The 18,132-nt window shown below is 38.4% G+C and overlaps 1 protein-coding gene across 1 annotated transcript in view; it reads right to left on the bottom strand.

Moving 5' to 3' along the window:
* The window catches only part of LOC149837432 (uncharacterized), a 61,251-nt gene extending 47,362 nt beyond the window's left edge, over positions 1-13,889 (bottom strand). Inside the window, exons 1-2 of the mRNA XM_090007372.1 lie at positions 13,541-13,889; positions 13,371-13,438 (exon numbers count right to left, since the gene is read on the bottom strand). Of these exons, the coding sequence (XP_089863498.1) occupies positions 13,371-13,438; positions 13,541-13,749 (277 nt within the window). The 5' untranslated portion in view covers positions 13,750-13,889. The remainder of the gene's footprint in view (positions 1-13,370; positions 13,439-13,540) is intronic.
* Positions 13,890-18,132: the final 4,243 nt, after the last annotated feature.

The raw sequence follows: 18,132 nt of genomic DNA, 5'->3' as shown, positions 1-18,132 counted from the left end.
TGATGAGATGAACTTTGATAGCCAGTCTGCTAATCCAAGTCCCAATGTTGACGTTTACTACCCATGGTTAAACTCAGAACTCTTCTCCAATAGTAGTGATGCTTGCCCCACAGATTTCATTCAGAAAAAGACATGCGAGGAATCAACAGATGCAATTCAACCAGAGGAGGTTACTACTCAAAATTTGGAATCAAGGAGGTATAAGGGTGTTGTCTACACACGGCGAGAGAAGAAACCTCCATCTTTTTCTTGCACAGACATTGGTTCTCCTACTTCTGTTCCACAGAAGTTGGATGTTAGAAGATCTACTCGGACCTGACATCTACTTGAAAGGTGGGTGAGCTATAAAAAAATTTCTTTGGATTTTCAATTATTCTTAACGTCCGTAAATAAAGAGGATGAACCTCTCACTTTTTATCAAGCTGCAAACTCTAGAAAATGGGTTGAAGCGATGAATGAGGAAATGGAAGCCTTCCATGGATGTGGTACATGGGAAGTTGTGCTTAGACCACTAAATAAAAATATGGTTGCGTCCAAATGGGTATACAAGATAAAATATAAACCAGATGGGAGTATTGAAAGGTATAAAGGTAGACTTGTAGCCAAAGGATTTACACAAGAACAAGGACAGGACTTTGATGAAACATTCAGCCTTGTTAAGATGGGGACCATTCGTATTGCATTGAGTCTAGCCGTTGAACATAGATAGACATTAAGTCAGCTAGATATCAAAAATGTCTTGTTGTATGGGGATCTAAAAGAAGAAGTTTATATGGAACAACCCACTGGATATGCAGAAGAAGATGCCAATCAATATGTATGCAAGTTGAAAAGAGCACTCTATGGATTAAAGCAGGCCTCTCGGTCTTGGTTCAAGAGTTTTTCGCTGGAGATACAGAAGCTTGGTTTCTCTCGGTCTCTTCTAGATCACTCATTATTCATTTACAAGGAACGAGATGTCACCACTCTTCTATTGATATACGTAGATGATATCATTGCCACAGGAAACTGTAGAGATCATATTGAGAAAGTAAAGAAGTTATTAAATCGGAGATTCAAAATGAAAGATTTGGGAGATCTGCGCTATTTTCTTGGAGTTGAAATTGATAAAATGGACGATACACTTACTCTTACTCAACACAAGTACACGATGGATATTCTTAGTAGGGCAGGCATGAAGGATTGTAAATCATTGGCAACTCCAAGCATCATCCATCAAAAAATGAGCTCTGAAGAAGGGGATTTATATGGGGATCCTACTAGATATTGTATCATAGTTGGCATGTTGCAATACCTGACTTTTACTAGACCTAACATAGTGTATTCGGTTAATCAGGTGTCTCAATTTATGCATCAACCTCATATACCACACATGGAGGCAGTTAAGCGGATACTACGGTATCTAAAAGGGACGGTTGGTGTATAGGAAAAGTGAATCAAGTCAAGGTGCACATGAAATTACTATTTATGTTGATGTTGATTGGGCGGGTGATCCAGATGAATGACGATCAGTGTCTGGTTACTGGTTATTGTGGTTTTATTGGATCAAACATGATCACTTATAGTAGTAGAAAGCAAAAGGCCATTGCTAAGTCAAGTACAATGGCTGAATACAGGTCAATGGCCGCTGCTACCGTTGAGGCTACATGGGTAAGACATCTCCTAGTAGAGATGGGAGAACCAATTGCATGATCACTATTGTTATGTGATAATCAAAGTGCTATTAACATGTCTTTTAACCCTATTTATCATAGCCGATCAAAGCACATTGAAATAGACCAGCATTTTATCAGGAAAAAGGTTGAAGAAAAAGAGATTGAACCTGTCTTTGTGCGAACTGAAGAGCAAGTTGCAGATATATTCACCAAAGGGGGCTGACAAAGGACAGATTTTGGATGCTGAAAGGCAAGTTGTTCATGATCCAAGACCATGTACAACTTGAGGGAGGCTGAAAAGAAGACGCTATTGGATCTTGGATCCAAGTCAGGTTTGGGCACTACCAGACCCAGCTTGTATATTAAACCTTTTCACTAATGTTGTATTTCTCCTATTCATTAGAGGGTATTTTCGTACCTTAAAATTGTATTAGTAATGTATTTATAACCTAATATTATGGAAAACACACTAAGTTGTTCAGGCGTGAAACTGCAGTCCTTCTCTCCCATATTACTCTTATTTCTTCTTGTGCAGGTAAGCGTGGAGGCCATCACATTTTAACACTATGTTCAAAGCTCAATCTTCCTCGTATTCGAAAGCGGTCGTATCGACCAGTGACAACCATGGTAAGACCTCTTGAATCTTAGATTTTGGTGCTTCATTTCATATGACCCCTAATGAGTCTATATTGTCTGAATGCAATTTTAACTCAAATGATTCTTGTGTTTCCACTACCGATGTCACCACTTTAAAAATCAAAAGTTTTGGTATTTATCAAAAAATACCTATATTTCACATACCAAATATTAGAGTAATACCAAAATTAAATTCAAACCTCCTATCGGTTTCTCAAATTGCGGACTATGGTTGCAAAATAGTTTTCTCAACTAATGATTGTCTAATACAGCATCTTCAGTCCGGAAAGCTGATTGGGCAAGGTCATAGAAGAGGAGACCTCTATGCTATGGATAATCTTGAATTGCCAAAACAACATTTTTGTAATTTTGTGAAAAAGAAAGATATAGGAATTTGGCACAAAAGACTAAGACATCCTAGTGTGACCAAATTACAATTATTTTCATTTCTTTCAAATTGTAAAAAAAAAATGCGTATGTGAAGATTGCATTCTTGGCAAAATGAAGTCTTTACCTTTTGGAACAAGACATCTTATAACTAAGAATCCATTTGAACTTGTATATTCGGATGTATGGGGACCTGCACCAATTATATCCAAAGGAGGCGTTTCTTATTATAATGTGTTTGTGGACGATTATAACAAACACTTTTGGATATTCTTTTTAAAACACAAATCTGAAGTATTTGATTGTTTTAAAATTTTCATAGTTATATACAAAATCAATTTAAAACCAATATCCAAATTTTTAGAACTGATTATGAGGGAGAATTTGTATCAAAAGAATTTAAAAATTATCTTGGCTCAAATGGAATTGTACATCAAAAATCATGTCCCTATGCCCCTCAACAAAATGGTCTTTACTAAAAGAAAGCATAGACACATTATTGAAACCACTAGAACTCTTCTAGTATCTGGAAATGTTCCAAAAAAAATTGGGTTGAAGTTGTCGTTACGGCAGTCTGCTTGATTAATAGAATGCCTTCAAAAAATATTGAAAGCATTTCTCCTATTGAAAAACTTTGTAAAATGCGTCCCGATTACAAAAGATTGAAGGTTTTCGGGAGCAAATGCATTGTTCTTACCAACAAAAATGATAAAGTCTCCCCTAAAGTCATTCCTTGTGTGTTTTGGGGTTATGCCGAAAAGCAAAAAGGATATAGGTGTTATGACATTGAAAGAAACAAGTTATATGTTTCTAGAAATGTTACGTTTCTTGAAAATGAAAGAGGGTTTACCAAAGAGAATATCCAAGAAAGTTGTGATTATTAGTTCATCTTTGACCTTGTCAATGACAAGAGTGAATATATTCATGAGAGTCAAAACATTCATGAGGCAAATGAGAATATGAGTAAGAGTCTTGACAATGTGGACCTACCTCACGATAATTTACAAACCTATGCTCGTCGTACTGAAGATCACCCACAAAGTGCTTTAGAAAGATACTCACAATGCCAAGAAGAAGAGTCTTTTAACCTTAGAAAATCCATAAGAATTTCGAAAGCTCCTAATAGATTCGTATCATATGATTCCCTTGAACCTAAGTTTAGATCTTGCCTAATGGTCATTCACTCGTATTCTGAACCTCAATCATATCATGAGGCTAAACACCAGCATGAATGGATTAAGGCTATGAATGACGAGTTGGAAGCAATAGAAAAGGCAAAAACTGGAGAGATCCAAACATTACCTAAAAGAAGAAAAACTATAGGATGTTGATGGGTTTATAAGGTAAAAACAAAGTACGACGAAACATTAGAAAGATATAAAACTAGGTTAGTAGCCAAAGAATACAGTCAAGAATATGGGATTGACTATGATGAGACATTTGCCCTAGTTGCTCACATGACTACTGTTAGAACTCTCATTACTATAGCATCAATTAGGAAATGGTTCATATTTCAAATGGACGTTAAGAATGTCTTTTTAAATGGCAACCTAGATGAAGAAGTATACATGGATCCTCCTCCTGGTTTGTCTTTAGCACATGGAAAAACTCTCCGATTACGTAAGGCCTTATATAGCCTAAAGCAAGCTCCAAAAGCTTGGTATGATAGGTTCAGTGATGTAATGACTCAACTTCATTTTAAATCTTGTTTTATTGATATTGCATTGTTTGTTAAGTCTTCTGATGCGGAAATGGTGATTCTGCTACTGTATGTAGATGATATGATAATCACCGGAGATGATAACCAGGGAGTCAACCATATCAAAGATGTGCTTAAAGCCAACTTTGATATGACAGATCTTAGTTTTTACGATATTTTCTTGGAATAGAAGTTGCTTACTCAAATCGTGGTTACTTTTTGTCACAGACTAAATATACAGCAGCGATCATTGAAAGATCATGACTCTCGGATGAGAAATTGGTTGACACTTCGGAAGTCATAAGTACCAAAATGAAGATAGATGATGGAGAACCCTTGCAAGATCCAACGCCCTACAGACAGATGATTGGGGTTTTGTCTTATCTCTCTATTACTCACCCTGATATATTCCATGCTATTCATTCTGCTAGTCAATTTTAACATGCTCCCACTACAGTACATATGAGTGTTGTAATGAGAATTGTTAGATATATTAAAAATCTATTAACCTTGGCTTGTTTTTATCCTCCTCTTGCTCACTAGAAGTTATTGCATATTCTGACTCTGATTGGGGAGGGGATGTCAATGATAGACGCTCAACCACTGGTTTATGTGTTTTTTTAGGTGATTCTCTAACTCATGGCAATGCAAAAAGCAGCAGGTGTCATTGTCTTCGACTGAAGCTGAGTATCGGGCCATGGCAACCACTACATCGGAATTAGTTTGGTTGAAACAACTTCTCGAAGACTTAGGGGTTCATAATGCAGAACCTTCGAAATTATGTTGTGGCAACAATAGCGTTGTTTACATTGCAAGCAATCATACATTTCATGAAAGAACGAAGCACATTGAGATGGATTGCCACTACGTTCGTGAAGAGTTCTTACAAAAGACCATCACACTACCTTATGTTCCATCAGAATACCAACTCGCGGACTTCTTCACCAAAGCGCTACCATCGCCCAGATTCCACTTCCTACTTGGCAAACTCTCGGTGGTTGTACCATGAGTTTGAGGGGGGTGTTAAGATATGTTATAGTATGCATATACATATATGTATATGTATATATATATATATATATATATATATGTATGTATATGTATATGTATATGTAATTATATGTATGTTTAAAGGTTGTAAACTGAAACACCCATCAAGGGTATTTTGGTACTTTCATTATAATAGACATCAGCCCAATAGCAGCCCAACAGTCACATTGGGCTGCCCCAACAGCCCTCTCTTGCTCTATAAATTGGCCTTGAAGGCCTTGTATTTTCAACACACTCTCTTGAGTGAATATATGTAATATTAATTTGTTAGACCCTTGTGCAGGTGGTTCGCTGATTGAATCAAGCATTTCACTTGATTAAAAGAGTGCTCTTGCATGTGTATCGGATTCAATCTACTTCATTATAGAGATGGCGTTTTGTCCTCTAGTTGCAAAAAATGCAGAATTGGCAAGAAAATTAAGAGATAAGTTCGAAGAGGGGAGGTTTCATCAAGTGCATTTGAGTTGAAGAGATCAAGAATTGATAAACTGAAGCCTATTAGTATGACTACATCTTCTAGTGAAAGCTGAAACAGTTGATATTCGCGATACCTTTAAAAAGGTAGAAAGAGACAATGTAGATCATAAAATTATAAGGCTTTTTGTGCAAATGGCATACCTTTCAATGTGCTTCGATCATCGTATTGGGAAGAGATGATATCTACAGTTAGTAAAGTGTCTGGATATAAACCCCCATCATATGAAAAAGCTCAAAGAAACGTTGCTTGCAGTGAAAAAGAGTGTTTATAGGGAGTTAAGTGAATTTCGAGAAAAGTTTGAGATGTTTGGAGTTTTTATTGTCTCAAACGATTGGACAAATATAAAGAACAAACACTTGATAAATATACTTGCATCAAATTATTTTGGCTCGATGTTCTTATATGCGAGTGACTTTTCTAATGTGAAACAGTCAGCTACAAATATTGTCGAGTTTTTTAAGACAAAATTTAAACTTGTGGGGTGTAAGGCCCAAGATTTTTTAAAAAAATGTTGGACCCGGGTCGGATCCGGATCCGACCCAAACCCAAACCTGGGTTCCCTAACACACACACACCCTGCCCCGTGCTTATTTAAAGCACGTATGGGGTAGGGTTTCTCGAATGAGAAACCCTCCCCCTCTCTTTGTGTTCGCCCTCCTCCCCCATACAACTCTCTCTCTCTCTCTCTCTCTCTCTCTCTCTCTCTCTCTCTCTCTCTCTCTCTCTCTCTCTCTCTCTCTCTCTCTCTCTCTCTCTCGTTGCCTTTTCCCGACCATCGCCGTCGGCGACCCTCACCGGAGGATCCCTCCTCGACGCTCTATCTCTTTGTTACCTCCCCCCCCCCCCTCTCGTCTTCTTCAGTCTCACGGATGCCCGACACCTGCGTTCGGCCACCCTTCCCGGCGCGCACCTCCCGCTCCCGTCTCACCCTCATTCTAGCCTCCTCTCAAGTAAGGTAACCTCTCTCTCCTAGTGTTGTTTTCTTCTTCTTCTGTTCGTTTTTCGACAGGTCGACAGGGGCAACACCCCTAGCCACCTGTGTAGAGCAGATCGGTAGGGGCTTTGCCCCTGCCTCTTGGTCAATCGGCTGGCAGGGGCTAGGGGTGGCAAAATCTGACATGACCCGCCAACCCACTTCTTAGCCGGGTTAGGGTTTGGCTTAAACGGGTTCGTGTCGTAAACGGGTCGACCCGCCTAACCCGTTTATTAAACAGGTCGTGTTCGTGTTAGGGGTATGCCAACCCGCCAACCCGTTTGACCCGTTTAATAAACGGGTTAGGCGGGCGGGTCAACCCGTTTACACGAACCCGTCAACCCGTAACCCGTTTATATATATTAACTTATCTAACCCTAACTCCTAACTTTACACTTTAGTCACCCACCAAACTCCTTCCTACACAGCTGCAGCCGAGAGCCCGAGACCTCTCCTCTAATTGCAGATTTGCAAAAAAAAAATATAATATGTATTTTTTTTTCTAATTGTGTTATTCGGGTTAGACAGGTTATTCGGGTTACTCGGGTCGGTTATCGTGTCTATGTTATAGTGTCGACCCGTTTAATAAACGAGTCGCCGTGTCGTGTAATTGTGTCGTGTCGATCTGACCCGTTTATTAAACGGGTTAACCGTGTCGTGTCGGGTTAGCCGTTTAATAAATGGGTCGTGTTCGTGTTTGCCACATCTGACCCGTTTAATAAACGGGTCGTGTTCGTGTTGAGGTATTCTGACCCGCCAACCCGTTAACCCGACCCACAAACCTGTCGACCCGAACCGATTGCCACCCCTAGCAGGGGCAAAGCCCCTGACTGTGCCTTTCTTGGGGTAGGCAGGGGCGAAGCCCCTGTCTCCACCCTTTTTCCAGCAGGCAAAGGCTCCGCCCCTACCTCTATAATTTTTCGGCAGGCAGGGGCAAAGCCCCTGCCTCCCTCTGCACCAATGTCGAACAGCGGCTCCGCCGATCAAAGCCTCCCTTTCTCCCTCTCCACTGTTATCAGGCAAGGGATTCGCCCCTGCCTCTGTGCTTTTCCAGCAGGCAGGGGCGAAGCCCCCTACCTCTCTCTTCGCTGTCGTCAGGCACGGGCTTCGCCCCTGCCTCTTTGCTTTTCCAGCAGGCAGGGGCAAAGCCCCTACCTCCCTTTTTACCTTCGTCAGGCAAGGGCGAGCCCCTGCCTCCGCCTCCTCTGACTTTCGGCAAACAGGGGCTCACCCCTATCTTTACGAACCTCCCATCAGGCACGGCCTTCGCCCCTTACCGCTTTTCGTTTGTCTGTAGGCAGGGGCGAGGCCCATGTTTCTGTTCGTCTTCTCTGCAAGGGAGGGTGTGCAACCCTCCCTTTACCCTTTTCCTTGATCCAGTCGGCAGCCTGCAGGTAGGGACAGAGCCCCTGCCCCCTACCTCTTTTCTACAACAGATCGCCAGTGGCTCAACCCCTGCCCCTTCTTCCATTTTTTTAACATACTGATATGTTGAACTTTCGCAGTTTGCAGAACGGAGCCCGCTCGTGCCCCGTGGCCCGAGACATACGTCACGTACACTCGGAGACGTGTGCAACGCCACGACTCTCCAAGGTAGGGAAAAGTTGCGCAAAGGACAATGGACGAACTAAAATAAAATAATTAAAAATGAAAAAGAAAGGGAAATAAACAAATTAAAATAAAGCAATTAGAGTTAAAATGAGAAAGAAAGGACAATGGACCATATATATGTATATGTATATCTATATACATACGCCTTTAACTCAAGGACGCGGTTTTGTCGCCCTTGTCCTTTTTACTTTTCTATCTTGATTGTTTTCTATTGCCGCCACGCTTGATGTGCACAAGCTTTTATTTTCGCATTTACTTTCCTGTCCTTACCGCTTTCTGTCTTTACTGTTCCTGTCTTTACTTTGCCATCGTGCTTTATGTGCACAGGCTTTTTCTTTTGCAAATTATTTTCTATTCGTTATTGTTTTTTTGTCCTTTCTGCTTATTTTTTTACTTTGTCGCCGCGCTATAGTGCACATGCTTGTTCTTAGATTTGTTATTTGGTACTTGCTTTGTCATCGCGCTTTAGTGCACAGGCTATTGCTTTCGCTTTACTGGTCGTGTTTTTCCCTTGCCGCCGTACTTAGAACGCAGACTTACATTTTTGGGTACTTGCTACTCCTTAAATGCAAGTCTCGCAGGGCGCGCAAGGGTGCGTACCATTTTCGCTCTTTTTGAAAAGATGTGTATTTGCGTAGAGACGCTTCAGTTCTGAGAAGAGGATTCTTTGCACGTATTTCAGCTTCTTGAGTTCGCAAAAGATATTGTGGGTTGCAAATTAGTAACTAGCTTTCCCCAAGTTGGTACACTTGGAAGAAGCATTTAAGATCCATGAAAATCCTAATCATGCAAGTGTTTCAGTTTCGCAAGACTAAGCATGTTGAATCTTGATTTACTTATATCATGTACTTGTGAAACTTTATGTTGGGTTATCCTTTGAGAAACGCATGCCCCTATTATCGTAGTTGTACCTTTAGACAGGTATGGTATGAACTACGATGAGTAGGATGAGAGGTTGATGGTAACCTCGAAACGTGCAATGTGCACCTTGTTGAAATCACATAAAATGGTGATGATTCGCCTTCACCGGCAAGATGCTCGTGTGGGTCTGAAAGACCAGAGCATATAGGATGGAGGCATCAGTTAAGTAACCCTTGTCGTGCTCATTCGCCTCTTGTTTTCATCAAGGGAGAGGATGGATGGTACAAAAACTCTGATGGACAGGTTGTTAACAAGGGCAAATGACTTGGTGTCCCCAGTCATCGAAGTTAAGGGACGGGACTATCCTAGGTGGTAGATCACATGGACTTCTGCAAAAATAGGATGCATCTGTGGCTACGAATGCCTTTGGGGAATCCTCTCTTGGTCGTTGACCGTCCCCTTTGGAGCAGACTCAGCTAGCTATCTGAGGTATCATAAAATACATAGCATAATAAACCCCGGATCAGTCTCGACCGTTTCGCGTTTGTGCATACACACAAGTCAGCTAATATCGAAACAAAGAATATCATGTTGACAATATCTGCTTGAATGTGCATTATTGAGATGGAGGAACTGTTGATTGTATATGCTTATGTTCTGTGTGAGTTAATTGCTTTAGTTCACTCTTCTCCGCTTGTGAAATCAATTGTTCATACTAGAAATAGATTATTTCCTGCATAGTTAACTGCTCATGCTAGCGTAGCTTAAATATTGTTTTAAATTGCTTATCATGTTAGCATAATATATCCTGCTTTATTTTTGGTTCCATATTGTCTTACTTGCGTAGCTACCAGTTTTTTGTAAAACCGACCCATTTTATGGGCACAGGTGGCGAGTAGGTTTTTTCAGACAATCGATGGGGGATGCGAGATGGCCTGAGACTTCACTCCTCTGCTCGCAGTTTTGTATTTGGGACACTTGTTTTAGTTGGAGTTTTGTATAAGGAGAAACCCTAACTTTGGTACAACTGATAGTTTTCATAATGAATATTTGGCTCACTAATTGTCTTGTTAAATGTTTTTGATAATGATGGTTTTGATGATGGATTTTTATGGTGACGTGCCCAAAGTTGTAAACTTGTTTTGCTTTTCAAAAAAATTTGTTTCTGGTGATGAAAACTCTGAAAAATGAAAGGTTTTCTAAGTATTTTCAAAAGTTTACAAGTTTGAAATTTTTGGGCATTACATGGGGCCTTTAAATTTAGTACAAGTGATTACAGACAATGCAGCAAATTGCAAGTTAGCTAGTGAAGAATTGAAATAAACGTATAAGTGTATTTTTTTGTCACCTTGTATTGTGCACACACTTAATTTGGTCTTCAAGGATTTGCAAAGTAAAGAAATTGTGAAGTATATCACCAATCATTCGAAAGCGTTAACAATCTTTAGAAGTAATGAAAAATTAGAGCTAACAAATATTGCAAAAACAAAGTTTGCTTTACATTATACTACTTTGAAGTGCTTGCTTGATGTGAGGGAGAGCTTGAGGCTTACAATCATATCAGATGGATGGAGCGACTAGAAGCAATCATGCACTGATGAGACTATGAAAAAAAAAGTTACAACAAAAATAATTGTTCTTGATGAAGAATATTGGGATTCTGTTCGTTTAGCATTATTGATTACAAAACCCATCGACAAGATGATTCAATTTTGTGATCAGGAAGGCCCTATAATTGGTGAAGTGTATGAAGGCATTCACAACATGTTGAAGGAAATCAAAGACAATCTAAAAGGATGACCAGATTTGTATAAAAAGATTCATAAGATTGTCTCAAATAGATAGGATAGAATGAATATGTCTCTCCATAGTCTAGCCCACATGCTTACTCCAAAATATTACTAGTCAGAGTATCTCAAGATCCTAGCACCAGGAGGGTCAAACGAGTTTCTATAACGCCCCAAAATTTCAAACTTATAAACCTCTCTAAAAAGTTCAAAAGATTGAAAAATTCTTTTCTTGTCAAAGTTTTGTTTAACAAATCAGCATAAACGATTTTTATTTTTGAAAGATGAAAGGCAAGTTGATAACCTTGGGTGTGTTAGCATAAAAATCCACATTTCCAAAACACTTATAACTTGCAAACATTTTAATAAGACATTTGTATTAAAACTTTAAGTTGTACAAAATTTGGATTTTTGAGGAAATCCTTGCCAAAAACCAAAAAGTCCAGGACGCAAGCTGCTAGCAGAAACAATGGGATCTCAAACTGTATCGCAATCGCGTCATCGCCTGTCTCGCATCATACTCATCAACTGTACCCATGAAATGGGTCAGTTTCACGAAGAACTGGTAAGTGCACAAATAAGATAATATAGAACAAAATTAAGTATATGCATTTAATTTTATCATGCTAGCAGTTTATACAAGCAAAAAACTATATAAGCAATTCATCAGCACAAGTAAAATGCTATAATTAGTATAAGCAGCAATTAACAAATAGTACACAACAAACAAGAAGTGTGAACAGAATAACTTTTGTTTTGATAATTAGTTGGCCTGCAGGTATGCACAAGGCACGAATCATAGAAACAACTGAGACTAGTTAAGGGGTCTATTATGCCACGTATTTTCAAATACCCCGAATAGCTAGTTGAGTCCGCTCTTAAGGGGACGGTCGTTGACCGAAAGAGGATTCCCCAAAGGCATACACAGACAACGGATGCATCCTACCACCACCTCTTGTTCATATACTTCCAGCAGCTACACACTTTCAATATTTCTTCACTATCAAAGAACCCATCATTAATCCAAACTACATTATGTCAGCACCAAGATCAATCGCTGCCTAGTTGGTTAATTTTTGTATATCATTGAGTCAAACCAAATCACAGGTTTAACCACTTTGTTTAAGGCCTAGACAGCATTGCAAAAGTTCCATGCCAAGGTTGAAAGGAAGGGAAACATAAATGGGAAAAAGACATGAGAAATGAAACATTTTATGCTGATATGAAACTTCCTCGGCATATGCTTAATTGAATTATCTCCTTGATTGTTATAAATCACAATTACAAATTTGCTTATGGTTAGACATCTTCAAACCTTCTGGGCTATCTCACTCATCTTGGAAAGAAAAGATAACCTTTATCATTGTAAACTGTAACAGCAAAACCATAACTCCATATATATTGATGACCTATCCTTGAATGTCTGGTATCAAACCTTTTTTTGGATAATCATGTCTGGTATGAAACTTGATATGGATGAATAAAACTTTTGGTGTAAATGGAGTTAGAGAAGTGTTACAAAATTCCTGATAAGAAATGCAAAGACAGATTTAGAATGACAAGTAGAAATTTCCTTGAAAAATGAGTATGATAACAAGCCAAAGATAAAACCCAAAGTGCACAGATGCTCGATTAACTTGTTTCTAATGCTCAACAGGGCCACTCAAAAACATGGCTCGCTGAAACCTAACAGAAATACCTCGGCAAATAACATTCGAATGAACAAAAAACTCAACAGTAAAGTATATACTTATTATATTCCAATTACAACACTTAAATGTTTCATATCCTCCAACTACAACACTAAATTCCAGTAAGCTCCATGACCAACGTGGAAAGTATATAACGTATTTGTCAGTTTCTTTTCCAAGCGTCCGAACAAATTCTTCATTAGACCACAAATTCCCTCGTGACAAAATCATACGAGCCAAGAGCAAACATTACCATCGCACAATCAACTATAACTGTAATATTATCGACAAACTAACGCGAAATCAAGCCACCGAGAAACAATGACAGCACACAATTCACAACCCAGCATACATTTGGCAATCCCCATTCGATCAAAAGGAACCACCACAAATTTCGCAAAATTGAAAGAAACTACATATTGGAGAGAACGACCGAGAGAGAGAGAGAAAAAAAGAACAGAAACAAAATCGAATATTATACATAAAAGAGAAAATTCTGAACACAGGGCACTATAAATTCTCCGAAAGAAATGTCTGCGCACCAGGTATCGTGACAACCAGATCAGGGTGATAAATTATGAATCCCAAACACTTCAACGCCTGCGAAGCACTGCAAACAGAACTCCAGAAAAAAAAACGAAATTGGAGATGATTATGGATGGAAAGAAAAGAGAGGAAAAGAAATAGGGGTTATGGAAGAGAGGGAACTCACACTTCTTCGTCTTCTATGAAGATATCCACTCGGATCGAAGGAACAAGACGTGGCAACCAAACGCGAAGCGCCCCGATCATAGAGCGGTCGCCGCTTAGGCGCTCTTGGAGGAGCAACAGGGTTCTGTAAGCAAGGGATTTCTCTTGGTGGGATCTCGAGGGAAGAAGGAGATACTCGATTTGTTCCAACCCTAGAGGAGATTGATCCATTTTTGGGGTTCTTGAAGAAGATGGAAACCCTAGTGCTTTCTTCCCTTCTCTTGAGGGATGGGGGAGAGAAAGCGGTCGGTAAAGGCGCCAAATTCATACCCCCAAGGCCTGACTGCAGGGTAGAATTTTGGCGCGAGACAGATGGAATATTGCATGATCATCGTAATAACTCGAGACACCATCCTCGCAAGTTTTATTGCCACGTTGGAAAGGAACAATGCTATATCCAAAAAATCCTTCTCGTGTTGTTACTGCGAAGCATGGCTTGATTTTTAGGAGTTTTGGAGGGCACCTTATTTTTAGATGCGAAGGAACGATGTATCTACCCTTTCCAGGATGTAGAGTGACCCATAAATGAGATCCACTCATCCCCTATGTCATACCTATCTTCGTACCCCTCGTTGGGATTTCACTACAATCTGTTTTTATCAAATCCGACTCTACGGATGTAATCTTCATTTAGTGAAGATCAACATTGAAATGGCCTAAATCTGACTTTTGAGAAGGCTTTTTTGGGTGATTCAAAGATCAATGGTTGACAAAACAAAATTTTATGATCTAAAAAATTTATATTTTTTCATTAAAAAAAAATCTAAAGGTCAATTATGATTAAATCGACCATGCTGAATTCATCTATATGGTTAGTTTTGATCAAAACAACTTGCATCATCATATTTAAGTGTAACACCTAAGAAGTTTCTATAATTTTCTAATAAATTAGGATGAAATTTGTCTCAAAATTTGGTTTGAATTTTAACTTGAAATTTAATTTGAATTTAAATTTGAGTTTGAATCTCGATTGAGATTTAATTTTAAGTTGGATTTAAATTCCAATTTAAATTGAATTTCAATTTGAATTTATTTTGAAATTGATTTTGGGTTTGGAATTTCATTTGAATTACTAAAACTTTACCCATAGGGTAGGACACCCCTTAGGTGGGCCTCTTCTGAATCTTGAAATCCATTATGGGAAGGACTCCGTCTAGTCCAAGCCAATCCAAAAGAGGGGATGTCCTCACCTACTTTCCAGTTTAAAACACTTTTCTAGCCTAGCCAAACTAATTAATACCTTCCCTATTGTGTAGGAATCCTAATTAACTTGGATTCATGAATGGACATGAGGAAACTATAAAAGGTCTTTACATCCCTCCTCCCACACACCCCTGCCCCCTAGTTTATTTTCTATTCCCTAGTTCCTTATTTCCTCTCTTTCTCTTGCTCTCTCTTCCTTCTTCCTTCATCACGCCCCTCTTCGAATAAGTGTTCCTTTGAAGGCTGGTGTGGCTGCTCCATTGGGGGTGTGCTTATGAAAGAAGAATTTGGGTGGTGAATACGTTTTTGAGAGAGTTCTTTCGGTAGATTCAACATTTTTTTTAGGTAGGTACGACATAACTTTATAGGTATGTGCGAGATTAAAATATATGAGTATGCCATTGTAGATCCTTGAATTTTTTTAAAGTGTTAAAAAACACATTTTTTTAAGGTAAAAAGCCTTTTCTCCTCTATTGAGCAAGGATAACCCTAACTCGAAACTCTTCGGTTGTTGTTTTTAGAGTGGTGACATTGTGAAATCTCGTACCGCGTACGCAATACTATGAAAAAGATGAATTCGGTGGTGGAAACCATAAAAACTTGAAAAACACATGAAACAAGCAATATATGAATGTTAGGGTTATCAAAACTTATGAAAAAATGTATGGAATAAACAAATTGTGAATTAAAAATAGTAAACCAAATCTCACATTAGGTTTAAGTAGCCCTTTCTATGATTGACAAGTGCATGGGAGCACGTGCGGCACTTCGGCTAGTCTCGGGCTACAAAAAAGGGTGAGATTGGAGATTTGGGTCTTAGGCTAGGCCTTATAGAGACTCATTCAAAGTGAGGACGTAGATACAAATGAACTCCAGATGCTGAAATGAGGGGAATGCCTCCCTATTTATAGTTTTCTAAGCGGATCTGAATATGTTTCTTGCATATCCAAGATCATCTAAATTGACGATTCATAGATGGGCTATTTTGAATAGATGGTTGAGATACATCCAAGGTTTATTGTCTTTTATTAGTGTTTTATCAAAGGAAAGTGGATTTTGGGAATGTGTGGTCTTTCAAATATGAATTTTGAAGGCTGAGAAAGCAAATATCATTTGAAAGGCACACAAAAAGGTGGCTGGCGAAAAGTTGGTGTCGGCAAAATGTTGAGGGCAACTTGCTCTGACGACAAGTGGCTCTGATGACAACTTGCCCTAATAACAAGTAGCTCTAACGATAATTCTTGGACAAAAAAGAACTCTAACGATAACTTCGAGCACTCTAACGACAACTGACTCTCACAATAATTTTTGGTAAACAAAAGCTCTAATGACACCTTAAAGGGCTTCAATGATAACTTAGGTTGTCATTAGTGCTTTTGGGCAAAAACACTAACGACAACGTGACTTGTCGCTAGAGAAATCGGGTAAAATAGGCCTAACAAGCTAACTTATTTCAGCCATAACTTTCTATCTGGATGTTTGTTTTATGTTATTATTATTGAGTTCAAAAGCTAACATCCTCAACTTTAATTTATCTTCAAAATTCAAACCAGATTCGATCATTTTAGTGGTAAAAAATATGGTCAAAGTGATACCTACCTAAAAAATAAGTTTTGTATTAAATAAGACACTTTTTTTGGACATAACTTTATACTTCGATATCGTATTGACCTAATTTTTTGTTTGTTGAAAAGCTAAAATCCTTTAGTTTAATCTATCTTTTGTACAAAAATCTTGAGGATGTAATTTTAGAGGCCAAAAACAAAGTTGAAACTAGTAAAACCTTATAACAAGATGAAAATACTCGATCTTGGTACGCATCTCATGACACAAAATGACTCGATCAAAATTTGTGTATCTACATATGCCCCGCTTTATGGTCTAGCATGCAAAACTCAATCATAACAAAGTAGATATGTTGGCTTTTGAAAAGGGCAAACGATTGGCTCTAACAAAGCATTTTTGAAAAGAGATCTTTGACAAAAGACATAGACAACTTGATGGTTGACATTAGCTAAAGACATGTATGTAGCTCAACACGAGGGTCTCCCTTGGACGTCATACACTTACATGCAAGAGAGGTTTGGCCAATTGAGGTTGGACTACAGACTAGGCTAGTACCTTATTTCACACACGGGTTTTTTCTTGAACTCAGTGTTATGTGCAATAAGTTTTGTTGAACGAGGTCAGACAAAGATGAAACAAGTGTCATGTTGCTTGAATTCGTACGAAAGATGGTTGATGATTTTGACAAAGAGAAAGACTTCTTTTTTAAAAGACGAAGAGCGAGACAAGTTTTTTTGAGCAAAAGCATAAAAAAGACTAAGACATTTTTTACTTTTGGCGGGTAGAAATGGAATAATGCCTTTTTAGAAATGCACATTTGAAAATAGGATTGGGTTTATGACAAATTATGCGCTCATGAAATGGATTTCAGATTGCTCTATCAATCCATGGGACAATCTATTGACCTAATGTTCATCTATTTACAGGATGATCCTTAGACAAGATTGGGTAGGCTTTTCCTTATGGGATAATGGGACAATTGGGTTCTTAAAAACTATATCAGCTGCAAGAAAAACTTGTTAATAACATGTAAAAAGAATGTATATGATGTGACATGATATACATGATGAATTGCTTTGATTTGACCCATTTTATCAGAATGATCCCGAAGCAAATTCTTAAGACAAGCTTTTTGACTCATGAAAGATCTTTTTTTTTCAAAAAATAATGCAGAAGACACTCGGCATTGGCTTGCTTGAAGTTGATATTATCATCTTTGACGAAAAAAAAGGATATTGTTGACAATACATTTTTAGATGTAGTCGTTCAAGGTGGAAGAGTCTTGTCGACGACTAACCATCAATCTCAAGACAAAGAAAAAACCTTGTTTCACACGAGGGTCTCTCTAATGTAATGAATAGTTTTGCAAAGTGGGAGGTCTTGCTAATGACCAACCATCTTCTCAAGACAAAACAAGCATGACAAAATGCAACCAAACAAATATAATTTTTAAAAAATTGACTCAAAATAACACTCCTTGCAAAAGCCATGACAATGATCCATGCATTGTGGAAAACCTAATTTGGATAAAATTTATAAAAATTATAGATTTTTTTTTGTCAAAGCAATCTTATTGTAGAATCAACTTGTAGACCTTTATGGGTCAAATGAGACAATATAAATGGATGGTTGCAATATAAATCATATGGATGTGACAATCAAATCATGATGTTAAAGAACTTCATGACAAACAAATGACAAGACAAAGATGACATTTATGAATGACGATGGACATGACATAATGCTAAGTATCATGGTGACTTCTGAAATGCAATATGCATGATG

The sequence above is a fragment of the Nuphar pumila genome, chromosome 5, assembly GCF_984573655.1.
Source record: "Nuphar pumila chromosome 5, dmNupPumi1.hap1.1, whole genome shotgun sequence".
NCBI lineage: Eukaryota > Viridiplantae > Streptophyta > Magnoliopsida > Nymphaeales > Nymphaeaceae > Nuphar > Nuphar pumila.
Note: the sequence above shows the minus strand (reverse complement) of the source record. Positions and strands in the feature narration are given on the sequence as shown.